A 27,522-nucleotide genomic window follows, 5' to 3' on the forward strand; every position below is an offset into this window, starting at 1 on the left:
TAAAATCCACAGTTGTATTCTACCTCTCTTACTTTACTCTCGCTGAGCTATAATAAAGCTTAGAGAGCTAAGCTTTTTGAGTTAGTAACCGGGACATCTGTTAGAATGAATGAAATTTAAAAGAAAAGAAAAGAAAAGAAAATCATCTCACAATTCCAACTGCTGACAAGAATGCAGAGGAGCAGTGACTCTCATTCACTGACAGTAGGCATGGAAAACCATACAGCCACTTTGGAAGACAGTTTGGCAGTTTCTTACAAAGTTAAACGGTCTCACTATATGATCTAGCCATCACACTCCTACGTATTTACTGATTTGAAAATCTGCTGGGCACATGGCTTATGCCTATAGTCCCAGTTATTCGGAAGGCTGAGGCAGGAGGACTGCTTGAGCCCAGGAGTTTGAGACCAGTCTGGACAATAGAGACCCCCATCTCTTAAAAAATAATAAAATAAATAAAATATGTGATGGCACATGTCCATAGTCCTAGCTACTCGGGAGGCTGAGGAGGAACGATTACATGAACCCAGGAGTTCAACGCTGCAGTGAGCTGTGATCCTGTCACTACATTCCAGCCTGGGTGACAGAGGGAGACCCAACCTCTAAAAAAAATGGCAAGAAAAATAATTTTTGTACACCCAAAACCCTGAACAGAAACGTTTATAGCAGCATTATTTATAATCACCGAAAACTGGAAGCAACCAAGATGTATTGCAATAAATGAATGGATAAACTGTGAAACATCCATAAAGTAATCAGCAATAAAAAAGAATGAGTTATCAAGCCATGAAAATACATGAATGAATCTCAAATGCATATTGCCGAGTGAAGGAAGCCGTCTGAAAAGGCTATATATTATATGATTCCAATTACACAACATTCTAGATAAGATAAAACTATAGGGATGGTAAACAGATAAATGGTTGCCAGGGGTTTTGGTGGTGAGGGTCAGATCAAATCGATGAAGGACAGGGGACTTTTTAGGACAGCAAAACTATTCTCAAAGAAACTGTAATGCATCTGAGTCACGGCACAAAAAAAAAAAAAAAAAAAGAAAGAAACCGTAATGCTGGATATATGGCACTATCTATGGGTTTCAAAACTCACAGATTTTTATAGCACAAAGAATGCACCTTCATGTATGCAAATTTTAAAAAATCACTTAGGACATCAGGAAACTGTGGAGTAAAATCCGGAAAATGACAAAAGTGTCTAACCTATATCACAAACGTATGAAACAACCTCATTGAAGGGAGTAGAGGAGAAGTGTCTACCTAAGTAAATTTGGAAATAAGTGGAATCTGTAAGACTAAAGGCAAATGGAACTGTACATAAGCACTGTACTCTGGTTGATAATGGTGTTTCCATGGGGGTACAGGTTAACAATTCTGAAACTACTATATATGTGTATTGGAATTAAACAACTGAGTAAATGGCTGGCAGATGGAAGGAGCGACGTTTTCCACTGTTGGAGTGGGAGGTTCCAGGTAAGAAAGACAGAACAATCCATGTGGTAATGGATTAGAGTTGGAGGCATCAGTATGAATTCATGTTTATCTTAACACATATGGTTACATACAGAAATATTTACAGATAATGGGCCGAGCACAGTGGCTTATACCTGTAATCCCAGCATTTTGGGAGGCCGAGGCAGGCGAATCACTTGAGGTTAGGAGTTTGAGACCAGCCTGGCCAACGTGGTGAAACCCTGTTATCTACCAAAAGAGAAAAGAAAGAAAAAGGAGGGATGGAAAAAGGAAGAAAGAAAAAGAACAGGATGGAAAGAAGAGAGAAAAAGAAAAAGAGAAGAAAGAGAAAGAAAGAAAAAACAAAAGAAAGAAAAGAAAATTTTATTTTTGAAAAAAGCCATCTGTGAACATTTCACTGGTCATTATTTTATTTTATTTTATTTTATTTTTTGAGACAGAGTCTCACTCCATCATCAGGCACCAGGCTGGAGTGCAGTGGTGCGACCTCGGCTCACTGCAACCTCTGCCTCCCAGGTTCAAGCAATCCTCCCGCCGGGACTACAGGCACGCACCACCAGGCCCAGCTAATTTTTTTTTTTTTTTTTTTTTTTTTTTTTTTTTTTTTTTTGAGACGGAGTTTCGCTCGTTACCCAGGCTGGAGTGCAATGGCGCGATCTCGGCTCACCGCAACCTCCGCCTCCTGGGTTCAGGCAATTCTCCTGCCTCAGCCTCCTGAGTAGCTGGGACTACAGGCACGCGCCACCATGCCCAGCTGAATTTTTTTTGTATTTTTAGTAGAGATGGGGTTTCACCATGTTGGCCAGGATGATCTCGCTCTCTTGACCTCGTGATCCGCCTGCCTCAGCCTCCCAAAGTGCTGGGATTATAGGCGTGAGCCACCGCGCCCGGCCTCACTGGTCATAATTTTAAAAAGACATACTGGAGACTGAAACTCTTGAAAGGTTTATCTAGTCTCTGCCTTACCTCCCATTCTCTTCTCAATCCTCTGTAATCGGGCCTTGTTGCCACTACTCTACTGCAACTGCTTGTTAAGGGTGCCCACAACCTTCATATTGCCAAATCCAACAGTCAATTCTCAGTTCTCAGCTACATCCACTTTGACCTCTTTGGTAGTCCTGATAGATGACTGTCACTCCCTCCTTTGGTAAACACTTTCTTAACCCCTGAAGGCCCCTCTTTTTCTCCATGCCTGAAAGACCCAGGTAAGGTCCTGGGATGGGGACCTCTTCTCTACATAATCTCTTATGTATCTCATGATCTCGTTTAGTCTCATAGGTTTAAAAACCACCTACATGCTACTCATTCTCAAATTATATCTCCAGCCTGGATCTTCTACCTGAGTTGCAGATTCTTATAACCTCCTTCTCCAATTACTCTTCCTCATTTCAGTAAATGGTGCCATCATTCCATCAGCTGCAAAAATCTTGGATACACTCATGACTTCTCTTATTCCTGCTCATACCCACATCTAAATCATCAGCAATTCAAGCAATTTCTACCTTTAAAATTATACCCAGGACAGGTGCAGTGGCTCACACTCACAATCTCAGCACTTTGGGAGGCCAAGGCAGGCAGATTACTTGAACCTAGGAGTTGGAGACCAGCCTGGGCAACACAACCTCATTCCTATAAAAAATACAAAAATTAGCCAGGCATTCGGTACATGCCTCTAGTTCCAGCTACTCGGGAGGCTGAAGTGGGAAGATCACCTGAGCCTGAGGAAGTTGAGGCTGCAGTGAGCCGTGACAGTACCACTACATTCAAGCATGGTTGACAGAGTGAGACTGTCTCAAAAACAAACAAGCAAAAAAAAAAAAAAAACACCACCAAAAACAGATTAAACCCAGAAGTTCTCACCAAGACTACAACAGCAGCTTCCTGCTTTTTTTTTTTTTTTTTTTTTTTTTTTGAGACAAGTTTTAGCCAGGCGCGGTGGCTCACGCCTGTAATCTTAGCACTTTGGGAGGCTGTGGGTGGATCACCTGAGGTCAGGAGTTCAAGACCAGCCTGGCCATCATAGTGAAACCCCATCTTAAAAAAAAAAAAAAAAGAGAGAGAGAGAGATGAGTTTTACTCTGTCGCCTAAGCTACAATCTTGGCTTACTGCAACCTCCATCTCCCAGGTTCAAGCAATTCTCTTACCTCAGCCTCTGAAGTAGCTGGGATTACAGGTGCCTACCACCACACCCAGCTAATTTTGTGTTTTTAGTAGAGACAGGGTTTCACCATGTTGGCCAGCCTGGTCTCGAACTCCTGACCTCAAGTGGTCCATCCACCTCAGCCTCCCAAAGTGTTGGGATTACAGGCGTGAGCCACTGTACCTGGCCACTTCTTGCTTTTTGCACTTCTGTGTGTTCAAAGTACTAATACTCGTTAGTTTCCTCTTAGTACTAACACTTCAACGGTTAGTTTTCTATATAGAAATAAAAATGGGAGGCCAGGCATGGTGGCTCATGCCTATAATCCCAGCACTTTGGGAGGCAGAGGTGGACAGATCACTTGAGGTCAGGAGTTTGAGACCAGCCTGACCAACATGGTGAAACCCTCTCTACTAAAAATGCAAAAAAATTAGCAAGGCGTAGTGGCACCTGCTTGTATCCCAGATACCTGGGAGGCTGAGGTGGGAGAATCGTTTGAACCCAAGAGATGAAGTTTGCAGTGAGCTGAGATCATGCCACTGCACTCCAACTCCAGCCTGGGCAACAAAGTGAGACTCTGTCTCAAAAAGAAAAAAAAAGAAAGAAAGAAAGAAATCAAAATGGGAAGGTAGAAGTAGGGAGGGAGAGAAGCAGAAAAAACAACTATTGGGTCCTGGGTTTAAACCTGGGTGATGAAATAACCTGTACAACAAACCCCTGTGACATGAGTTTACCTATGTAACAAACCCTAACATGTACCCCCAAACTAAAAGCTAAAAAATATAAAAAATTCTTGAAAAGAAATTAACTAGAACAAACTATAAAATCCAACCTCTGCTGGGCATGGTGGTGCGTGCCTGTAGTCCCAGCTACTCGGGAGGCTGAGGCTGGAGGATCTCTTGAGTCCAGGAGTTCTGGGCTGTAGTGCTCTATGCTGATTGGGTGTCCGCACTAAGTTCAGCATCAATATGGTGACCTCCAGGGAGTGGGGGACCACCAGGTTGCCTAAGGAGGGGTGAACTGGCCCAGGTGGGAAACGGAGCAAGTCAAAACTCCCATGCTGATCAGTAATGGGATTGCGCCTGTGACTAGCCACTGCACTCCAGCCTGGGCAACATATCGAGACCCCATCTCCTAAAAAAAAAAAAAAAAAATCCAACCCCCTAAACAGAGCTGACAAGGCCCTACTTGACCCAACCTCTGATGCCTCTGAGACCTCACCTATTATACTCCACCTCATCAACAGGACTCCACCACTTCCCTGTTGGCTGTTGCTAGAGCATATCGGGCTCATTCCCAACTCAGGGCCTTTGTTCTTGTTGATACTCTGCCTAGAGTGCTTTTCCTACAGATCTCCACCCTGCCAACTCTTTCATCTTGTTTAGGCCTCTGCTCAAATGTCAGAAGCTCTCTCAGGTCAGGCACAGTGGCTCACACCTATAATCCCAGCAATTTGGGAGGCAAAGGTAGCAGGATCATTTAAGGCCAGGAGTTCAGGACTAGCCTGGGCAACACAGTGAGACCCCCATCTCTACAAAAAATTTTAAAAATTAGACAGGCACGTTGGCACATGCCTGTAGTCCTAGCTACTTGGGAGGCTGACATGGCAGGAGCACTTGAATCAAGGAGTTTGATGCTGCAGTAAGCTATGATGGTGCCATCGCACTCCAGCTGGGTGACAAAGTGACAGTCTGTCTCTAAAAAAAAGCTCTCTCTGACACCCCATCTAACAGCCAGGGGCCCCACCAACCCACAACATCCTATCTCCTTACACCAGAGCACCCTTAAAGGCTCTCAGTTCTCAGCGCCCTACTGGCTCAATAATTTTCTCAAGGCACCTCTAGGCCAAAAGGAATCCCTAACAGTTCTATTTAAGCAGTCAAGGCCAAATAAGTATTTAAGCCCTAACAACTTAGTAGCAGTTTGAAAAAACAATACACATAAGAAAAGATTTCCATTTCATCTTAACCACAATGACTTAATAATGAGATGTGTGTGTCTGTTAGATACTGCACAATTTCTCAAAATTTGGAAGCAGGTTGGACACAACACACACAATGTTCCACACTGACTTTTGTGTGGACTTGTGTTTAATCACAGCAACCACCAAAAACCCAGCTTCACGAAGATATGTTATCAAAAGGAATGCAGACCCATTTAAGGTTGAAACTATGAACTACTTTCAACTAGAAGTTTGTCTGGTGTTCCCACAGATCTCTCTGTTTACCTTGAAATTTTTTTTTTTTTTCTAGAGAAAGTCTCACTCACTCTGTCACCCAGGCTGGAGTGCAGTGGGGCAGTCTCGGCTCACTGCAACCTCTGCCTCCTGGGTTCAAGTAATTCTCATGCCTCAGCCTCCCAAGTATTGGGGACTAGAGGCATATGCCACCATGCCCAGCTAATTTTTGTATTTTTAGTAGAGATGGGTTTCATCATGTTGGCCAGGCTGGTCTCAATTTCCTGAGCTCAAGTGGTCTACCCTCTCGGGCCTCTCAAAGTGCTAGGATTACAGATGTGAGCCACAACACCCAGCCTATCTTGAAATTTTTAAATCTCCCACAGTGACCCTATGAGTGTTCCTGCAGAGCCCCAGGGTACCTGAACAGTTTGGGAACTATAGCACTGCTTTTTAAAAAGTTTCTTGGACAGGCACAGTGGCTCACCTCTGTAATCCCAGCACTTTGGGAAGCTGAAGCAGGCGGATCAAAAGGTCGATCAGGAGTTTGAGACCAGCCTGAACAACACCATGAAACCTGTCTCTACTAAAAACAAAACAAAACAAAAAAACAAAATTAGCTGGGTGTGGTGGCAGGTGCCTATAATCTCAGGTACTCGAGAGGCTGAGGCAGGAGAATCGCTTGAACCCAGGAGGCGGGGTCGTGGTGAGCCAACATTGTGCCATTGCAGTCCAGCCTGGGCAACAAGAGCGAAACTCCATCTCAAAAAAAAAAAAAGTTTCTGAACTGGGCACAGTGGCTCATACCTGTAATCCCAGCACGTTGGAAGGCTGAGGCAGGCAGAGTGAGAGTTCAAGACCAGCCTGACCAACATGGAGAACCCATTTCTACTAAAAATACAAAATTAGCCAGGTATGGTGGTGCATGCCTGTAATCCCAGCTACTCGGGAAGCTGAGGCAGAAGAATCACTTGAACCTGGGAGGTGGAGGTTGCAGTGAGCCGAGATTGCACCACTCCACTTCAGCCTGGGCAATAAGAGTGAAAATGTCTCAAAAAAAAAAAAAAGTTTCCCTCTTGTTTCAGTGAGCCATCATGCCACTGCACTCCAGACTGGGTGACAGAGTGAAGCTCTGTCTCAATAAAAAATAAAAGTTTCCCTCTTAGTACCAATACCATTTGATATTAAATTTTATATTTATTCATTTTTATTGGATACCATTTCCACTAAAACGTGAACTCTACAAGGCAGGGACTTGGTCTTCTTTCTGCTCCTTCCCTGCCTAGTGCACTACAGGCACTCAATGTATTAAGTACAGCAAAGTATCAGGAAATGTCAGCTGACGTCCAGTTCTACCACTATCTTCCTGTATGACTTGAGAAGTCACTTCTGCTCTTTGGGTCTTAGTTTCTTCATCTATAAAGTGGGGACTTTAAATATCAATATTTCAGGGACCTTTACCATATGCAAAGGCATCTGCAATTCTCAAACTAAGGAATTATAATTAAGTGCTTTGTTTCTGCACATCAGTGTTTTCTAATAACTCTCTCAGGATTGTTTCTTTAGGTACTTCCTAACAGACAGGCTGAAAGGGCATCTCCTAAGGACCAACAATTTGTCTCTGTGGATTTGGCTCACGGTCAGGGGTGCGTAGGGTACTGGTAGGAAAACGGCCCTGCATCTTGTCGATGCTCTCACAAGGGGTCTCTCAGGACAGTCCAGCAAGGACTGGAACATGTTCACTCATTACACTACATGGAAACTTTAAGGCATGATGTAGGGGATTTCCAGCCACAGGGCAGTCTTCTCGGAATCTCCTCTAGAACCTGGCACAGAAGCTGGCTGTCAGAGCAGCTCTTGACCAGATTTGCCATTACACAGCCCCACAGTTCCTCCTCTGGCCACAGCTTCCTGTCCTTTCTCCTCTCCTGCTTCCCTACTCCCAACTCAGTCTTTTTTCCAACCTCAGACCTCCAACCCTTCTGTCACCCAATCTAATAGGTGACAACAGAGATTTTTCCTTTTTTTTCCCATGTTCGGTCACCAAGTCCTATGAATCCTCTCTCTTAAACTTTTTTTTTGAGACGGAGTCTTGCTCTGCTGCCCAGGTTTGAGTGTGGTGATGTGATCTCAGCTCACTACAACCTCTGTCCTGGGTTGAAGTGATTCTCCTGCCTCAGCCTCCCAAGAAAGATGGGATCACAGGCATGCACCAGCACGTCCAGTTAATGTTTTGTATTTTTTAGTATAGGCGGAGTTTCACCATGTTGGCAAGGTGGTCTCAAACTCCTGACTGCAAGTGATCCACCCACCTTGGCCTCCTAAAGTGCTAGGATTATAGGCGTGAGCCACCACACCCAGCCTCTCTTAAATATTATTATACCTGATTGTCTTCTCTATCCCTACTGTCATGCCTTAGTTTAGGCCCTTAATGTTTCTGGAAAGCCCACTTAATGATTTTCCTACCTCCATTTTCACCTCCTCCAATCCATTCTGCCAACACCTAGAAGAAAACACAAATCTGGGTGGGCACAGTGGCTCATGCCTGTAATCCCAAGACTTTGAGAAGCAGAGGCAGGAGGATCGCTTGAGTCCAGGAGTCCAAGACCAGCCTGGACAACATGGTGAAATCCTATCTCTACAAAATATATATTTTTAATTAACTGGGCATGGTAGTGCACATCTGTAGTCCCAGCTACTACTCAGGAGATGAGGGGAGGAGGATTGCTTGAGCCAGGGAGGTCGAGGCTGCAGCGAACCATGATCGTACCCCTGCATTCCAGCCTGGACAGTACAGTGAGACCCTGTCTCAAAAAAAGAGAGAGAAAAGAAAAGAAAAGGCAGGCTGGGCGTGGTGGCTCATGCCTGTAATCCAAACACTTTGGGAGGCCCAGGCAGGTGGATCACGAGGTCAAGAGATCAAGACCATCCTGGTCAACATGGGGAAACCCCGTCTCTACTAAAAATACAAAAATTAGCTGGGCATCATGGCGCGCGCCTGTAGTCCCAGCTACTCAGGAGGCTAGGCAGGAGAACTGCTTGAACCCAGGAGGCGGAGGTTACGGTGAGCCGAGATCGCGCCATTGCACTCCAGCCTGAGTAACAAGAGCGAAACTCTGTCTCAAAAAAAAAAAAAACAAAATTTAAAAACAGGCAACCAGTAGCCCTCAGGACTGCTCTGTCTATATAGAGTAGCCATTCTTTATTCTTTTACTGTCTTGATAAACTTTCCTTCACTTTATAGATTTGCCTTGAATTCTTTCTTGCTCAAGATCCAAGAACCCTCTCTTGGAGCCTGGATTAAGATCCCTTTCCGGAAATCATTTTTGAAATAAAACCCAAACTTCTTGAGTATTGCATGCAAAGACATTTATAAACAGCTTCAAACTACCTCTCCAGCCCCATTTCCCATCCCCACTGGAAGCTTCCCTCTCTTAGCTCCCAATCCAGTCACCAAACTTACCTTTTCAGACCCATTTCCCATCCCCACTGGAAGCTTCCCTCTCTTAGCTCCCAATCCAGTCACCAAACTTACCTGCCTACTCAGGCCACCCCTGATCCAGGGTACATCTTTCCATGTCCCAATTCCACTTTCACGTGGTGAGCTACAAACTCATCATTCAAGACTCAGCTCAAGAGTTATCTTCAAAAAGCTTTCTCTGGCCCTCTCCTTATATTCTCACATAACTCAGTGCTTACCTCCATCAGGGCATTTATAATCATGGAACCATACCTGGGTTTAACCATTCTTATCTGTCTTACCTCTATACCTAGACCACAGCTTCTTGAAAGCAGGGACTGATGTGCTGTCTCTGTGGCCCCAGCTCACCACAATATACGGCACACACCAGGCAGTCAGTAAACACACCCTAAACAAGCAGCCCCCAGGCACAGATTAAGCTCAGTGGAATTTTTCTGTGTACTCTCACTAACTGCCTTTCATGTGGACAAATGAAATCATTTCCCAGTAACAGCTTACCTAGTAGGTCAACAAGCTATAGTAACAACTGCAGCTTGATTACGATGTGTAAAAGTTCAAGTGTTCTGTATTTCTTGCAAATTCTTTGCTTTGTACTACATATTGTATAGAACCCAAACTCTCACATGCCTCACTAAACAGACAATGTTGACCTTGAGGTGCCTTCCTTAGCCCAAGCAGCAACATAACCTAATACAGACCCATAAGCCCTTATCTGAAATCCTTTGGGCCAAGTGTTTTTTGGAATTCAGAATTTGAGGCATTTTAGGAAGATAACACATTACCTATATCATATCCTATATAACAACCCCAGGGGAGTCTGAGGCAATACCCAGTTAATCAAACACTCTATATTTCCACAGCATAACTTATGAATAGTAACACTTAGTGCGATAAACAAAGCCTATAAATAGTCTCATGTCAGTTCAACCAAGTCTTACTGCCACATTGAGCTTGGGTCAAACTTACAGGAAAAATTTGGTGCTCGCTTCAGCGGCACATATACTAAAATTGGAACGATACAGAGAAGATTAGCATGGCCCCTACACAAGGATGACACACAAATTCGCGAAGCGTTCCATATTTTTTTAAAAAAAATAAAGAAAGAGGCCGGGCGCGGTGGCTCAAGCCTGTAATCCCAGCACTTTGGGAGGCCGAGGTGGGTGGATCACGAGGTCGAGAGATTGAGACCATCCTGGTCAATGTGGTGAAACCCCATCTCTACTAAAAATACAAAAAATTAGCTGGGCATGGTGGCGCGTGCCTGTAGTCCCAGCTACTCAGGAGGCTGAGGCAGGAGAATTGCTTGAATCCAGGAGGCGGAGGTTGCGGTGAGTCGAGATCGTGCCATTGCACTCCAGCCTGGGTAACAAGAGTGACACTCTGTCTCAAAAAAAAAAAAAAAAAGAAAGAAAAATTTGTTCCAGCCTTTAGCGCTTTCAGAACTTCAGAACTGCTGATAAGGGATTGAGGATGGTAGTTAATGAGCATGGCCTGACATACCTAGATACGTTAGAAAAGACTGGAGTATATGTCTATGTGCATAGATAACATGTTTATCAATAGTCACATATGCTGTATTTGTATGGACCCATACACAGACACAGGGAAAGTCTGGAAGGGTATACAGCAAAATGTTAACAGTAGTTATTTCTCAGTGGTTAGATTTATTTTTGCTTATATGTACTTCCTATAGTTAGCTATAAAAATGCATATTTTTTGTGTTTTACATATACACAGGCTTTGGAGTCAAAGGCACATTATATTGAGAAAGTTATCAAACTTCTCTAAGCATCTGCTTCCTCATTTCAGCAAGATAACACTGTCTGCCTCATACAGTTGCTGTCTTCTTTTCCCGTGGTTAACATGAGGCTTAACCTCACTGCATGACCAACAAGTGTTCTAGAAGCCAAACAAGATCTGTTGAAGGCCCAGACTTATGAAACAAAGATAGATGGCAAGGCTTCGATTTCAACATCCTGTAGCCAGGGCTACCACTGAATTGGAGTCTGGGCTTTTCTTTTTCTTTTTCCTTTTTTTTTTTTTTTGAGATGGAGTCTCGCTCTGTCGCCCAGGCTGGAGATAAGTGGCGTGATCTGGCTCACTGCAACCTCTGCCTCCTGGGTTCAAGAGATTCTCATGCCTCAGCCGCCCAAACAGCTAGGATTACAGGTACCTGCCACTGCTCCCAGCTAATTTTTGTATTTTTAGTAGAGACGGGCTTTTGCCATCTTGCCCAGTCTGGTCTTGAACTCCTAACCTCAAGTGGTCCACCCACCTTAACCTCCTCAAGTGCTGGGATTATAGGTGTGAGCCACTGCAGTCTGGGCTTTTTCTAAAACATGCCATCATACAAGGAAAAATAAATTCAAACCAAAACTGAAATACCCCATTTCTTTTGAGAATCATCTGAGAGGCAGCAAGATTATTTCTTCATTCAATTGCTCCGTCTTCTTTTGCTCTTTTTCCTCCTCTAGGCCCCCTAGTTATTTGTAGGTACTCCCCAAGCCCTAGACCAGTACTGTCCAATAGAACATTTTTGATGATGGAAATATTCCGTAACTGTGCTGTCCAATACATATTGAACACTTAAAATATGGCTTGAGGCCAGGCGCAGTGGCTCATGCCTGTAATTCTAGCACTTTGGGAGGGCAAGGCAGATGGATCACGAGGTCAGGAGTTTGAAACCAGCCTGGCCAACATGGTGAAACCCTGTCTCTACTAAAAATACAAAAATTAGCCAGGCGCAGTGGTGGGTGCCTGTAATCCCAGCTACTGAGGAGGCTGAGGCAAGAGAATTGCTTGAACCCAGCAGGCGGAGGTTGTAGTGAGCCAAGATTGCACCACTGCACTCCAGCCTGGGTGACACAGCAAGATTCTGTCTGTGGGGTTGGGGGGCAGTATACGACTTCAAGAAATAAAAAAAATAATTTTTTTTCTTTTTTTTTTTTTTGAGAAAGGGTCCTGTTCTGTCACCCAGGCTGTAGTGCAGTGGCACAATCTCTACTCACTGCAACCTTTGCCTCCGAAGCAATTCTCCTGCCTCAGCCTCCCTAGTAGCTGGGATTACAGGCACGCACCACCACGCCCAGATAATTTTTGTATTTTCAGTAGAGATGGTTTCAATAGGGTTTCACCATGTTGGCCAGGCTGCTATCAAACTCCTGACTTCAAGCAATCTGCCTGCCTAGGCCTCCTAAACTGCTGGGATTACAGGCATGAGCCACCACGCCCAACCAAAAAACTGAATTTTTTATTTGATTTTACCTAAATTAAGTTTAGCCTGTAATCCCAGCACTTTCGGAGTGTAAGATGGGAGGCTGGCTTGAGGCCAGGAGTTCGAGACCAGCCTAGTCAATCAATATAGCGAGACCCCATCTCTTAAAAAAAAAAAAAAAGCTTAGCTACATATGGCTAGTGACTACCATATTGGACAGTCCAGATCTAGACCTTGTTCTTCTTGTTCTACAAGGAACCCGCCAGCCATCCCAGCTGATTATGAATGCGGCTGTCTAGCCCTGTCTGAGCTCACACCTCCACTGTCCCCTGGGCACTTCTATAAGATGTTCTATATGCGGGAGGTCGGGAGGCAGGCAGGTAAAACTGCAGTCTGATTCTGGACTCTTTCCCGGAGCTCTCCTGCCTGTTATCAGCACCATCATTCTTCCTGTCAGCCAGGTGTACAGTCTTGCCATCAGCTCACCTCTCTCCTTGGGCCCCCAGAAAGCGTCAGTCATCTGTTTCTTCAGTCTCACAGCTGCCTTCCTCCAGGCTATCATCTCCTCACTTGCTACCTCAGGAGTCTCCCAACTATGAGATCTTCCCACTTCTCCCTACCCATTTAGCCTCCACACTTGACCTGATTAATCTGTGATTTTCTCTCTCCCTGATCTAAATACTCCTGTATTACACCACTGCCTACAGGTTAAGACCCAAACTGGTTCAACTGGCATCTGAGGCCCTTTGCGTTTTGGCTTTATTCTCCCTCATCAATCCATCACCCAAAGACAGCACGCTCTAAAAGCATAGATTCTTCACACATGCTATCCTCACTCATGCCTTCATATGAAATTCCTCCTACTTTCTGGCCACCTCTCCTTTGAAGCCCAACCTCAATTCCTACCTCCTCCTTCATGAAGCCCTCCCCAGTCACATAAGTCCTCGGTAGTCATTTCTCTGAATTTTGAGTGTCTTCCTGTAAATATAACGTGTCTAGCACTTTAAGAAACATTAGAGTGTTTTGGAAAATGCTTTGGGCTTTGGAATAAAATAGAGCTGGTAATGTTACTGACTCCATCCATCACTTCATATGAAATCTCAAACAAATTACTTAATTTGCTTCCTCATTTGTAAAATGGAAGTAATGCTACCATCCTTACAGAGACCTCAAAAGGATAAACAAATACAATCTACATGGGTCATGAACCTAGCACAACGCCTGGTACACAGCAGGCATTCAGGAACTGTTCCTTTCCTTCTTCTCCATCACTCCTAATCCCCCACTGCTTTAATAATAACGACTACCATTTATCAAGCACCTCTCATAGTTAGGTACTATGTTAAATGTTTCATCCATGGTGTCTGATTATTAGTCTCATTTTACAAATAAGGCTATTGAGGCCTAGAGCAGATAGCAGACATGCCTGAGGACATAGAGCCAGTAAATGGTGCAGTTAGCTTTAAAACCCAGATCTACTTGACTCCAAAGTCCCACAGCCTCCCCTTTTGCAAGCATGAGGACATCATCACCACTGAAACTATAAACTCCCAGGGATCAGTACAATGTGAATAAAAGGTTTAAATCTATTTGGATAACAAAGCAAAAGTATCAGCACAGTTTCTACAGAATGTGTGGGAGGGTGGCAGTCACTGCTGGGTGGAAATCATGTTCTACCCTTCCTGAACATCTACTAGACAGGTCTAGGAGGAGGTGTCCCCTCCTATCTTCTCAGTCACCAGCCTTTGCATTCCATTTCCAGCACACTGGAAGAACCTGCAAAACCATGGGAGCAAAATACCTGCAAACCATGTGCATCAAAATACCTGACAGTTCAAACTGACCAGATTAAGTGAGTGGGTTCAGTGCTTGACAGTGACATCATGCTGTGCACACACCACCAGGGGGACATTCCACAGGCTCTCTAAGTCTGCGACAGAGCCTCATATACTAGCAAAGAATTCAGCCAGTCTAGATCCAACTACTTAGAATACAAGTCAGGCCTCTGTTGATGATGACAATGATAGTAATATTACCAATATTAATAATATTAAGAGCAAATACTTGGCCAGGTGCAGTGGTTCACGCCTGTAATCCCAGTACTTCTGAGGTGGGTGGATTACCTGACGTCAGGAGTTCAAGACTAGCCTGGCCACAATAGTAAAACCCAGTGCCTACTAAAAACACAAAAAAATTAGCCAGGTTTGGTGGCAGGTGCCTGTGATCCCAACTACTCGGGAGGCTGAGGCACAAGAATCACTTGAACCCAGGAGGCAGAGGTTACAGTGAGCCAATATCATGCCACTGCACTCCAGCCTGGGTGACAGAGCAAGACTCCATGTCAAAAATAAAAAGAGCAAATACTTAAGGCTACTACATATTGAGCACTGTTTAAATCACTTCACATGTATTTTATCGTTACAACTACTCTACCATGTATGTGCTGTTATTATGTCCATGTCACAGACCAGGAGACACACACAAAGATGTTAAATAACTTGCCCAAGAGCACACAGTCATAAACGGCATACACAGCCAGGGTTCAAACCTAGGGAATCTGAGCCAAGAGTCTGTGATCTCAATCAATAAACTATATTACCAAGGAGAAAACAAGGGGCTCAGAAGGCATTTCTGGCAGAGAAAATAACTTCAGCAAAAGAATAAAGATATAGCATTATGGTATGATCAGAAACAAGTAATAAGTAGGATAAATAAGTAGGTAAAAGTTTTATTTGAGAACCACCAGGGATACAAAAGAAGAGTGTGACTGGGCGCAGTGGCTCACGCCTGTAATCCTAGAGCTTTAGGAGGCCAAGGTGGGCAGATCACTTGAGGTCAGGAGTTCAAGACCAGCCTGGCCAACATGGAGAAACCCCATCTCTACTAATGATTACACTAGCTGAGTGTGGTAGCAGGCGCCCATAATCCCAGCTATTTGGGAGGCTGAGGCAGGGGAATGACTGGGACTCAGGAGGCAAAGGTTACAGTCAGCTGAGATCACACCACTGCACTCCAGCCTGGGTAGTGAGCGAGACTCTGTCTCAAAAAAAAAAAGAGTGTAAGAGTTAGGACTCGGCCGGGCGCGGTAGCTCACGCCTGTAATCCCAGCACTTTGGGAGGCTGAGGCGGGTGGATCACGAGGTCAAGAGATCGAGACCATCCTGGTCAACGTGGTGAAACCCCGTCTCTACTAAAAATACAAAAAATTAGCTGGGCATGGTGGCGCGTGCCTGTAGTCCCAGCTACTCAGGAGGCTGAGGCAGGAGAATTGCCTGAACCCAGGAGGCAGAGGTTGCGGTGAGCCGAGATCGTGCCATTGCACTCCAGCCTGGGTAACAAGAGCGACACTCTGTCTCAAAAAAAAAAAAAAAAAAGAGTTAGGACTCAAGTGCGACCTGAGTTCTACTTTCGACTCTGCAACTGACCAGATGAGTGATCACAAGCATGTTAACCACCCTCTCTAAGCCTCAATCTCCCAGCTGAAAAATAGAGATCCTCTTATGGAACTTCTGTGACACAGTGTAAGCCTCATGGACCCAAAGTAAGCGCTTAATAAATGGTAAGTACTACTAATAATGATAATAACAGTAATAAATTTAGGCTAAACTATAAGACTTCAAACACCATGTGGAGTTTGGATTTTATTCTTATGACAGAAAGGAGCTAAGTGTTTACCTAGCACATACTACAAAGGGCAGGTAACTCTTGAGTGACATTCATAACACAGGGCACCTGGCATTAAAAAGACTGGAAAGAATACATTTTTTCCATTTCAGCTTCAACACCATCCCAAATAGTTTTGTTATTTTCTTCAAAGTTAAATAACCATGTTTAGTTTTCTTTTTTCATCTATTTTACATTTCTCAAGTATCTCGTGGCTTTAAAAAACTTAACAGAGGCCGGGCGCGGTGGCTCAAGCCTGTAATCCCAGCACTTTGGGAGGCCGAGGTGGGTGGATCACGAGGTCGAGAGATCGAGACCATCCTGGTCAACGTGGTGAAACCCCCCCCGTCTCTACTAAAAATACAAAAAATTAGCTGGGCATGGTGGCGCGTGCCTGTAGTCCCAGCTACTCAGGAGGCTGAGGCAGGAGAATTTCCTGAACCCAGGAGGCAGAGGTTGCGGTGAGCCGAGAGCGTGCCATTGCACTCCAGCCTGGGTAACAAGAGCAAAAACTCCGTCTCAAAAAAAAAAAAAAAAAAAAAAAAACTTAACAGAGAAGCCGGGCACGGTGGCTCAAGCCTGTAATCCCAGCACTTTGGGAGGCCGAGGCGGATGGATCACAAGGTCAAGAGATCGAGACCATCCTGGTCAACATGGTGAAACCCCGTCTCTACTAAAAATACAAAACATTAGCTGGGCTTGGTGGCACGTGCCTGTAATCCCAGCTACTCAGGAGGCTGAGGCAGGAGAATTGCCTGAACCCAGGAGGCGGAGGTTGCGGTGAGCCGAGATCGCGCCATTGCACTCCAGCCTGGGTAACAAGAGCGAAACTCCGTCTCAAAAAAAAAAAAAAAAAAAAAAACTTAACAGAGATTCTAGCATTTAAAATGAACACAGGGCGGGGTGCGGTGGCTCACGCCTATAATCCCAGCACTTTGGGAGGCTGAGGTGGGTGGATCACCTGAGGTCAGAAGTTTGAGATCAGTCTGGCCAACATGGTAAAACTCCACCTCTACACCTCTACTAAAAATACAAAACATTTTAAAAAGAAATTAATAAATAAAATAAAGTCCAGGCATGGCAGCTCACGCCTGTAATCCTAACACTTTGGGAAGCCAAGGCAGGTGGATCACCTAAGGTCAGGAGTTCGAGACCAGCCTGGCCAACATGGCAAAACTCTGTCTCTACTAAGAATACAAAAATTAGCCAGGAGTGGTGGCAGCTGCCTATAATGGGCATGCTGGTGGGAACCTGTAATCCCAGCTATTCAGGAGGCTGAGGCAGGAGAACTGCTTGAACACAGGAGGTGGAGGTTACAATGAGCTGAGATTGAGCTACTGCACTCCAGCCTGAGTGGCAGAACAAGACTGTCTCAAAAAAATAAAAACAATAAAAATTAGCTGGGCATGGTGGCAGGCACCTGTAGTCTCAGCTACTTGGGAAGCTGAGGCAGAAGAACCAATCGAACATGGGAGGTGGAGGTTGCAGTGAGTCAAGATAATGCCATGGATTCCAGCCTAGGTGACAGAGCAAGACTCTGGCTCAAATAATAATAATAATAATAATAAGCCAGGTGTGGTGGCGCACATCTGCAGTCCCAGCTACTTGGGAGGCTGAGGCAGGAGAACCACTTGAACCTAGGAGGTGGATGTTGCAGTGAGTTGAGATCATGCCACTGCACTCCAGCCTGGGCAACAGAGTAAGACTCTGTCTCAAAAAAATAAAATAAAATGAACACAGACATCTCTAAAAACACATCATGTGCCATGCAAACTGTAAGCTCCAGATTGAAAATCCAATTTGCATCCTGTGCAAATCCAGTTTAGGCTGGCAAGGACTAAATATGACCAGTTTAGCTTTCAAGGAGGAAGACTACAGTGCAATTACTTTACAGCAACAGGTTAGTTAGTGGTGATAGGCCCTTGGAGAGATGACTTGAATTTTTCCTTCTCAGGCTCACCCTTCATTGGGCCTTCTGTGAACTGTCTGTGGTCTGGTGATAAAGCTAAAAGAGAAGTGGGCAAGAGCAAACCAGGGATGGGGGAGGGCAACATAGAGCATGCTCAAAGAGGAAGAGGGCAGGAGTTGTTCAGGCCACAAAGCACCATAGGCTAAAAACTGTATGGGTTTCTACACTTCAACCAGAGACAGACAGAGATTTTTTGAGCACCTACTGATGTACAAAGCATTCCACTGTCATTTGGGAAGGAGAGAGAATGCAAAATGCTAAAAGCAGCAAGTTCAAGTTTACAAAAATGTAGCTGAATGGGAAGTCAACAGAGAGGGGAAAAGGTACAAGGCTTTATCCAGAAATAATAAGCAGTTGAGTTTGAAGTAAAAGGAAATGAAGATGAGTTGCAGCAGATAACACCAGAGAAGCGGGCTGAGGACAGGCAGTGCAGGGGACTTGACCACTACACTAAGGAATTTAAACTTTATTCTGCAGGCAACAGGTAGTGGTACAATATTCAAGTTCACATACACAATCAAAGTTATGTTCTAAGGAGATCCTGAAGGGAGAGGGAAACTTGAGGTTGGGAAGACTTATATGGAGACGACTGCAACAGTTCAGGTAAGAGGATACCAACGTGAACGACGGGGATTTTGAAATGTGTGTAGATAGGAGAGGCACTTCAGAAAAAGAATGAACAGAATTTGCTTATTAGACATAATAGCAGAGTGAAAGTCAAGGATGTCCTGAGGTTGTTAGTGATGGCATTCAGAAACATGAAAATGGAGGGAGAACGGAGTAAAGAAGATAGTAAGTGCATTTCTTTTTTTCTTTTCTTTTTTTTTAGACGGAGTCCATACACTGTCGTCCCAGCTGGAGTGCAATGGCATGATATCGTCTCACTGCAACCTCCACCTCCTGGGTTCAAGCGATTCTCCTGTCTCAGCCTCTCAAGTAGCTAGGATTACAGGTGCCTGCCACCATACCTGACTAATTTTTTGTGTTTTTAGTAGAAATGGGGGTTTCACTATGTTGGCCAGGCTGGTCATTACCCACCTGCCTCGGCCTCCCAAAGTGCTGGGAATACAGGTGTGAGCCACTGCACCCGGCCTTTTTTTTTTTTTTTTTTTCAAAGCACTGTGGTTTGTACTTTAACTCGATTTTTTTTTTTTTTTTTTTTTTGGAGACAGAGTCTCGCTGTGTCACCCAGGCTGGAGTGCAGTGGCATGATCTCTGCTTATTGCAACCTCCATCTCCAGGGTTCAAGTGATTTTCCTGCCTCAGCCTCCCCAGTAGCTAGGATTACAGGTGCATGCCACCACACCTGGCTAATTTTTGTATTTTTAGTGAAGACAGGGTTTCACCACGTTGGCCAGGCTGGTCTCGAACTCCTGACTTCAGGTGATTCACCCGCCTTGGCCTCCCAAAGTGCTGGGATTACAGGCATAAGTTACCACATCCAGCCAGTGTAGTTCTTAACAGGAAATGAATCGCCCTAGGATAGGCCCTGAATAGAGGAGCCAGGTTCTCGGTTCTCACAGGTGAACATTTCCCATTTCTTTTTTTTTTTTTTGGAGACAGAGTCTCCCTGTGTTGCCCAGGGTGGAGTGCAGTGGTGTGATCTCAGCTCACTGCAACCTCTGCCTCCAGGGTTCAAGTCATTCTCAAGCCTCAGCCTCTTAAGTAGTTAGGACTATAGGCACATGCCACCCTGCCGAGCTAATTTTTGTATTTTTAGTAGAACAGGGTTTCACCATGTTGGCCAGGCTGATCTCGAGCTCCTGGCCTCAAGTGATCTGCCCACCTAGGCCTCCCAAAATGCTGGGATTACAGGTATGAGCCACCTCACTCCTGGCTAGCATTTCCCATTTCTAATTGTATTTCCCAAATAAAAGCACGTCTAAATAATTTAGTATTCCTTAAGTCCTGTGTGACCTTCAGGAGGCAAACATTCACTCCTATTTTACAGACATATAAGGAAAGTTAAGACATACATCTAATATTGTACCAAGGGGTCAGGTGCGGTGGCTCATGCCTGTAATCCCAGCACTTTGGGAGGCTGAGGCAGGTGGATCACTTGAGGTCAGGTGCAGTGGCTCATGCCTGTAATCCCAGGACTTTGGGAGGCTGAGGTGGGAGGATCACTTGAGACCAGCCTGGGCAACACAGGGAGATCTCATCTCTAAAAACAAAAAGAGGCTGGGCATGGTGGCTCAAGCCTGCAATGCCAGCACTTTGGGAGGCCAAGCAGGCGAATCACTTGAGGTCAGGAGTTCGAGACCAGCCCAGCCAATATGGTGAAACCCTGTCTCTACTAAAAATACAAAAATTAGTCCAGGCATGATAGCTCACGCCTGTAATCCCAGCACTTTGAGATGGCAAGGTGGGTGGATCACCTGAGGTCAGGAGTTCAAGACCAACCTGGCCAAAATGGTGAAACCCAGTCTTTACTAAAAATACAAAATTTAGCCAGACATGGTGGCATGGGTCTGTAATCCCAGCTACTTGGGAGGCTGAGGCAGGAGAATTGCTTGAACCCGGAAGGCAGAGGCTGCAGTGAGCAGAGATCATACCACTGCACTCCAGCCTTGGCAACAGAGCAAGACTCTGCCTCAAAAAAATAAAATAAAATAAAATAAAAATAAATATAAACAAAAAAGGAGAATAATAGTGCACCAAGGAACAATGATGAAAAGAAAAATGTCCAGACTACTTGACACCCACTTTGTTTAAATTCTCACCATCGGCATTCCAAGAAAGCAAGCCTCTTCTCATTCACATTTTCTAGCTTCAGTACATGTATGGATCACCAACAACAAAACTGTTAGAGCATAATTTATTTAATTAAGTCATTAATTTAAATATAGAGATATCACTTTGTTGCCCAGGCTGGTCTGGAACTCCTCAAGCAAGACTCCCACCTCAGCCTCCTGGGTAGCTGGGACTACAGGTGCACACCACTGTGCTGGGCAAACAGTACATTTTAAGTAGCAAAGAAAAACATGCATGTTAGCTAGCATCTATCCTCCGACAGTACAGCATCTTTCCTCTAATAAATATTGATGCCTTCCTCTTCCTGAACCGTCCCTTCCCTGAGGATTTTTTTGTTCAAAGCTCCACTTCTGAGTGTTTGTGGGTCACCTCACTTGCTCTCAACAATCACTGTAGAATTCCAAAACAAACTGTTTTCAGAAGAAAAAAAGACTCTTTAGTGGGTTCTCCTGTGCTAGAAACAAAAAACGGGGTTAAATGGCACCAAGAAGGAAAATGGAGAGGGGAGCAACAAAAGGAAGAAGAAAAACGAATACAGTTCTCTTTTGTTTCAGGAAACAAGGTGACCTAAAATAATTTACTGAGGAGCCTGCAGACCTTCCCACAAAGGTGGAAATGATGGGTGATATTTGTACTCTAAGATAAACAAAAGCAAATTTGTTTTCCCCATGTTAAAAGGATATGTTGGTCACACAAGTTTTACCTATTAGTACTGACAAAGTAAGATGAAACAGAGAGTGAGAGGGAAAACCAACCCAGGGCTATTTTGCTAACATGCTTTCTGGCTTCTACTCTGGTAATCTAGGTTACCCTTTATGTTACCCTGAGATATAAATAGCATTCATTTCCTTTCACTGGCCAGACAGACTTTAATGTTTTGTTTCCTGGGTCTAGAGAAAAAATAACACATCTTCTCCTTTAAATTTGAGTTACTACAAAGCTGACTCATTTCTTTTTTTTCTTTTTCTTTTTTTTTAAGATGCGGTTTCACCATGATGGACAGGCTAGTCTTGAACTCCTGACCTCAGGTGATCCACCCACCTCGGCCTCCCAAAGTGCTAGGATTACAGGCATGAGCCACCACGCCCGGCATTCTTCTTTTTTTTTTTGACGGAGTCTCACTCTATTGCCCAGGCTGGAGTGCAGTGGTGTGATCTCTGCTTACTGCAACCTCCACCTCCCAGGTTCAAACAATTCTCTGCCTCAGCCTCCCGAGTAGCTGGGATTACAAGCATGTGCCACCACACCCAGCTAATTTTTGTATTTTTAGTAGAGACGGGTTTCACCATCTTGGCCAGGTCTTGAACTCCTGACCTTGTGATTCACCCACCTCAGCCTCCCAAAGTGCTGGGATTACAGGTGTGAGCCACCTCGCCTGGCCCAAGCTGACTCATTTCTAATCAACCAGTGGATTAAAAAAACCACTTCAAAAGGCCAAAATTTATTTGCTATTACCGCTTTGTTAAAATAGCCCAGAATGGCCCTGTGGGACTTCTGAGTAGCCATTTCCTTTCTAGCACGTATTTCAAAATCCTCCAGAACACAGCTCCAGGCCTTTGCGTGTACCAGGGATGTAATGCAGGTGAACATTTGACAGACTGACTTGGCTCAGTACTGGGCACTGTGCAGCCAGGATCCTCAATGGGGTTTTCTGGATAAAAGCAACTTCAGTTGCTAGATGGAAATAATGAGGCATTTCTCCCAAATCGGACTTCACTCTTTTTAAGGAAAGGAAAAGCTGCACAAGGAAATTAACAGCATCCCTGGTCATCTAGTGGTTAGGAAGAAAAAAAGAAAAAGATATTAAGAGCATTTAAATAAGTGAAGGAGCAGAAAGATGCCTACTAATCCAACTACCAATCTAATGTCACTGCAAGCTGGCCTTGACAATTGGCACTTGAAGTAGTTGAAGAGGCCAAGAGAATCACATGAACAGGCTGCCACTCAATCAGAAGCATTACCTCAACACCACAACTTAGCTCCTAGATACCGATCTGAACCTGAAGACATGGATCCCAGTCTGAAACTAGCTTCATTTCATTCTTCTAATATAATCCCTACCAAGCTCTCCCTACAAGGAACACTGTCCTGCTGGGCCAACCCTATACTCTCTTACCTCTATCTATGTATTATCAGACCCCTCTCCATCAGACTGCCAGCTCTTGGGGGGGAGCCTTGTCTCTCCTATTGTGTATCAAAAACAGCATATGTATATATATATATATATATGGGTTTGTTTGTTTGTTTGTTTGTTTGTTTTTTTCTGAGACGTAGTCTTGCTCTTGTCACCCAGGCTGGAGTGCAATGGCACGATCTTGGCTCACTGCAACCTCTGCTTCCCGGGTTCAAACAATTCTCCTGTCACAGCCTCCCAAGCAGCTAGGACTACAGGCTCCCACCACCACGCCCAGCTAATTTTTTTGTATTTTTAGTAGAGAAGGGGATTCACTGTGTTAGCCAGGATGGTCTTGATCTCTTGACCTCATGATCCGCCTGCCTCGGCCTCCCAAAGCGCTGGGATTACAGGCATGAGCCACCAAACCTGGGCTAAGTTTTGTATTTTTAGTTGAGACAGGGTTTTGCCACATTGGCCAGGCTGGTCTCAAACTCCTGACTTCATGATCCACCTGCCTCCGCCTCCCAAAGTGCTGGGATTACAGGTGTGAGCCACTGCGCCTGGCCAAAAACAGCATTTTTAAGCAACATTTTGCCTTGGGTTTTCTAGGCTATCAAGAAGTGAGTATTTTGATCATATGCATATAAGAAAAAACAAATCTACTACTCTGTTTCCCTTGGGGCCTGTATCGACATCCAGAGGCAGCCCAAAGGGTTTTTCCTACCTGTTGTAGAAGATGTAACTTTCCTCTGAGGTCAGAATAACTCTGAAAACAGAGATAACCCAAATAGAACTGAGAGGCTTGATGCCATTTTTTAGCAATTTTAGCAGGAGCAACTTAGCAATTAATAGTGTAACCCCACTTACTGTAGGTATTATGATAAGACAAAAATTTTTTTTGAGATGGAGTCACGCTCTGTCTCCCAGGATAGAGTCCAGTGACGCAATCTCAGCTCACTGCAACCTCTGCCTCCCAGGTTCAAGCGATTCTCTTACCTCAGCCTCCCGAGTACCTGGGATTACAGGCATGCGACATGACACCCACCTAATTTTTGTATTTTTAGTAGAGATGGGATTTCGCCATGTTGGCCAGGCTAGTCTCAAACTCCTGACCACAGGTGGCCCGCCCGCCTCTGCTTCCCACAGTGCTGGGAGTACAGGAATGAGCCACCACACCCAGCCAACAAAATTGTTTAAACTATTTATTTATTTATTTTAGAGACAATCTCACTATGTTGCCTAGGCTGGAGTGCAATAGCTAATTCACAGGATCAATCATGGTGCACATCACCCTCACACTCCTGGGCTCAAGCCTCCCACCTCAGCCTCTCAAGGAGCTGGGACTTATAGATACGCGCCACCACACTCGGCTTTCAAATTATTATAAAAGAAAATAAAACCAAAACCTTAACATCAATAAATCGTCTCCAGCATGTGGCTCGGAAAGGAAATGAAAGCTTGAGATCCCTGCACATTTCTCACCCAGGAGAAGCTAACTGGCTTCAGAGTTGAAGACTAAGGGAGTGAAGTGCCTGCCTGGCCTAGCTCTGGTGTACTGGCTGAGAACTCAGCACCCACCTCTTTCTGCTGCCATTGGGCTTGTCCTCCGTCAACTCTCTGGATTCTGGCAGTCTCTTGTGAAGGGGCAAAGAGATGAAGTGCTCTTAAACTCTCACCCGTCCCCGAACTATAGCCCAGAATGTCATGGAAACTCAAGCGATAGTGAACTCTGAGATAAGCCCAAGGAAGACGCAAACTATCAGCACCATCAGGCTCTTCAATCGCACCTTGTGGTGGCTGCAATGAAGGAGAAACGTAAGCACTGAGGAAGTCTTCTGCCCACCTCATTTCCTCTCATTTTACAAACTCTTGTGCAACATGCCACTCCTCCCTGCCTCTCACAGTTTCCAAGCCTTGTAAGAGCAAGTGGAGTGCTGGCCCACACTTTACACATCTACTTGACAGCCTATTCACTGCTGGCAAATGACTGAGAAAAGAAGTACAAATAGGTAATAAGGGTCATGCAAAGCTTGCACATAAATGGAGCCTCAAGGACACACCCAGGGGAAAAAAGCACCTGGAGCCCTTGCAGAAAACCCTGGAGCTGGACAAAAGAGCGGACTCAGCCAAATTTCATCCCTGAGCCTCTGGCCTTCTGTGCTGCTCATTATTCATCAACAGCTCGGTGGGAAAAAACCCAGTCCCTTTATAACCTGTAACCTCATCCCGGCCTCCAGTCCCAGAGTAGACGGGGCTCCCCAAGACTCAAGCCCTGTGCACTGCACTATCATCACAGGGTCTGAGGACTGACACTATCATCACAGGGTCTGAGGACTGACAGGACCCCAACATATACCACACCTCACCCAAAGGAAGGCTCTGTCATAGGGAGTGCACCCCCCACGCGACAAACTCGGAAGGTCAGGATTGAAGAGCAAGCTCAGATGGCGAAACAGGTCCAGAGAGGGGCAGCGAGTGGCCCGAGGCCACACAGCGTGCTCGAAACGGAGCTTTACTAAAACCCCAGCCTCCGGATTCCCGAGTATCCCATTCCCACCCTCCTGCTCTCGTCACACCCGGCTGAGAAGAACGTAACAGAACTTCTGCCCCAGTGTCCCAGCCTCCGGAGGGCCACCAAGACTTTGGTGTTCGCCCCGTGCGTCCACCGGCCAAACCGCAGACCCTGCCCACCCATGGGCCGGGCCCACCGCCGCCCCCGGCCCAACTCCCCAGCCCAGTTTCCCGCCGCCCGCCGGACCTGCAGAGTTGCGCTCCCGAGAGCCGACGGCGGCAGACATTTCCCTATCTGCCTCCTCAAGCTCTTCATCCCGCCGCCCGCCCCGCGCACTCCACCCCCAAGACGAACCCGCCCCCGTGTGCCCCTCCACCAATCGAAAGCCTGTCTTCTTCATCGCTCCGCCCCAAAACAAAATAGAGCCCGCCTCCTCAAGCCAGGCCTCCTCCAATCCCCACCGCTCCTTTCGAGACGGATACCTGCCTCCGCCAATTGTCGCGCACCCTGGCCAGGTACCTGGGGCCGAGTTACAATCGAGCGGCGTCGGCAGCTCGGGTTCCGGCTCTGCGCACCTGTACCGAGACAGCCACAGGAATTCAGGATCCCGGGTCGCAGAATCGAAGCCTGTGCAGGAACAAGGAGGGCAGACTGAGCCATGGGCTTAATGAGCCTGCTCTGAATGATTGTATTATCCCGAGACCCTCCTGGCCTGTTTCTCTTGCGCACAGAAGGGTCTGAGGTTAAAATGCAAGAATAATTGTGAACACAAAAGTACTATTCCAAGGCAGAGACTCCGCCATTGAACCTCACGGTAACTATGTGCCAAGGTCTGTGCTTCGTATAAATATTATCTTCCTACTCCTCGTAACACACTTCATGAGGGAGAAAACTATTATCCTTTTTCTTTTCTTTTTTTTTTTTTTTGAGATGGGGTCTGGCTGTGTCCCCTAGGCTGGAATGCAGTGGCGTGATCTCAGCTCGCTGCAACCTCCACCTCCCAGGTTCAAGCGATTCTCCTGCCTCAGCCTCCCGAGTAACTGGGATTACAGGCACTTGCCACCACACCTGGCTAACTTTTGCATTTTTAGTAGAGTCGGGGGTTTCACCATATTGATCAGGCTGGTCTCGAACTCGTGACCTCAAGTGATCTGCCAGCTTCAGCCTCCCAAAGTGTTGGGATTACAGGCATGAGCCACCGCACCCAGCCTATCATCCCAATTTTATATACAAGGAAGCCGAGTTCAGAGAGGTTAAGTCTAAGGTCACAGAGTGACTGGCAGAGTGTAGGATTCAAACAGTTGCCAGAGGGTTGGAGGATTTCACTACCCATAAACTCCACCAGCAGTTGGCAGCCCACTCCAGAGAAACCGCACGCTCTAAGCAAAGCAGTGTGTTTACTATGAAATATATCAAGACAAATCCTCTATTTCTCCCTTCACCAGACTGCCACTCTCCTTCCTAGAAATTCTTGAGTCACCTCTGTCTCTGACTCAAACTATCTGACTCTGGAACAATTGTTCTTAACCCTTCTGCTATCCTGCCTGCTCTGTGTGTGGAACTGCATGAACCTGACCAAACTGAATTGGATGTGCAAGGACATGACACATGAGAAGACATGAGTTCCAGTCCTAACTATGGCACTGTCAGACACAGCTTTTAAGTTATCTTCACCATTTACATACTACTAACCCATATTTGGCCTCATCTGATCCTCACAAAACTCTTGGATTATTAGAGAAGGCAAGTTTATATTTCCATTGTATAAGTAAGAAAGCCAAGGTCTGAAAAAATAAAATATGGTAGTGGCTGGGCACAGTGGCTCACACCTATAATCCCAACACTTTGGGAGGCTGAGGCTGAGGTCAGGAGTTTGAGACCAGCCTGGCCAACATAGTGAAACCCTGTCTCTACTAAAAATACAAAAAGACCAGTTGTGATGGCTCACGCCTGTAATCCCAACACTTTGGGAGGCTGGGGTGGGTGGATCACGAGGTCAGCAGTTCGAG

At 45.5% G+C, this 27,522-nt stretch overlaps 1 protein-coding gene and 1 non-coding gene across 15 annotated transcripts in view; one reads left to right on the forward strand and one right to left on the reverse strand.

Moving 5' to 3' along the window:
- The window catches only part of INPP5B (inositol polyphosphate-5-phosphatase B), an 80,613-nt gene that overhangs the window by 38,730 nt on the left and 14,361 nt on the right, over nt 1-27,522 (reverse strand). For 6 of the 14 annotated variants that reach the window (XR_012512381.1, XM_074380543.1, XM_074380550.1 and 3 more), the window contains one exon: nt 26,000-26,140. Coding sequence is in view for 7 of the 14 variants with exons in the window: in XM_074380543.1 (XP_074236644.1) it covers nt 26,000-26,140 (141 nt within the window). In the remaining 7 variants the exon portion in view is untranslated. Of the gene's footprint in view, nt 1-1,621; nt 1,716-6,291; nt 8,278-24,579; nt 24,685-25,759; nt 26,141-27,522 lie in introns of those variants that run through there. The other 8 variants (XM_074380552.1, XM_074380547.1, XM_074380553.1 and 5 more) reach the window with 8 other exon arrangements.
- Nucleotides 10,264-10,370, forward strand: LOC120366122 (U6 spliceosomal RNA). Its single transcript, XR_005580872.1, has one exon. It is a non-coding gene; the product is annotated as a U6 spliceosomal RNA (small nuclear RNA).

The sequence above is a fragment of the Saimiri boliviensis genome, chromosome 11, assembly GCF_048565385.1.
Source record: "Saimiri boliviensis isolate mSaiBol1 chromosome 11, mSaiBol1.pri, whole genome shotgun sequence".
Taxonomy (NCBI): domain Eukaryota; kingdom Metazoa; phylum Chordata; class Mammalia; order Primates; family Cebidae; genus Saimiri; species Saimiri boliviensis.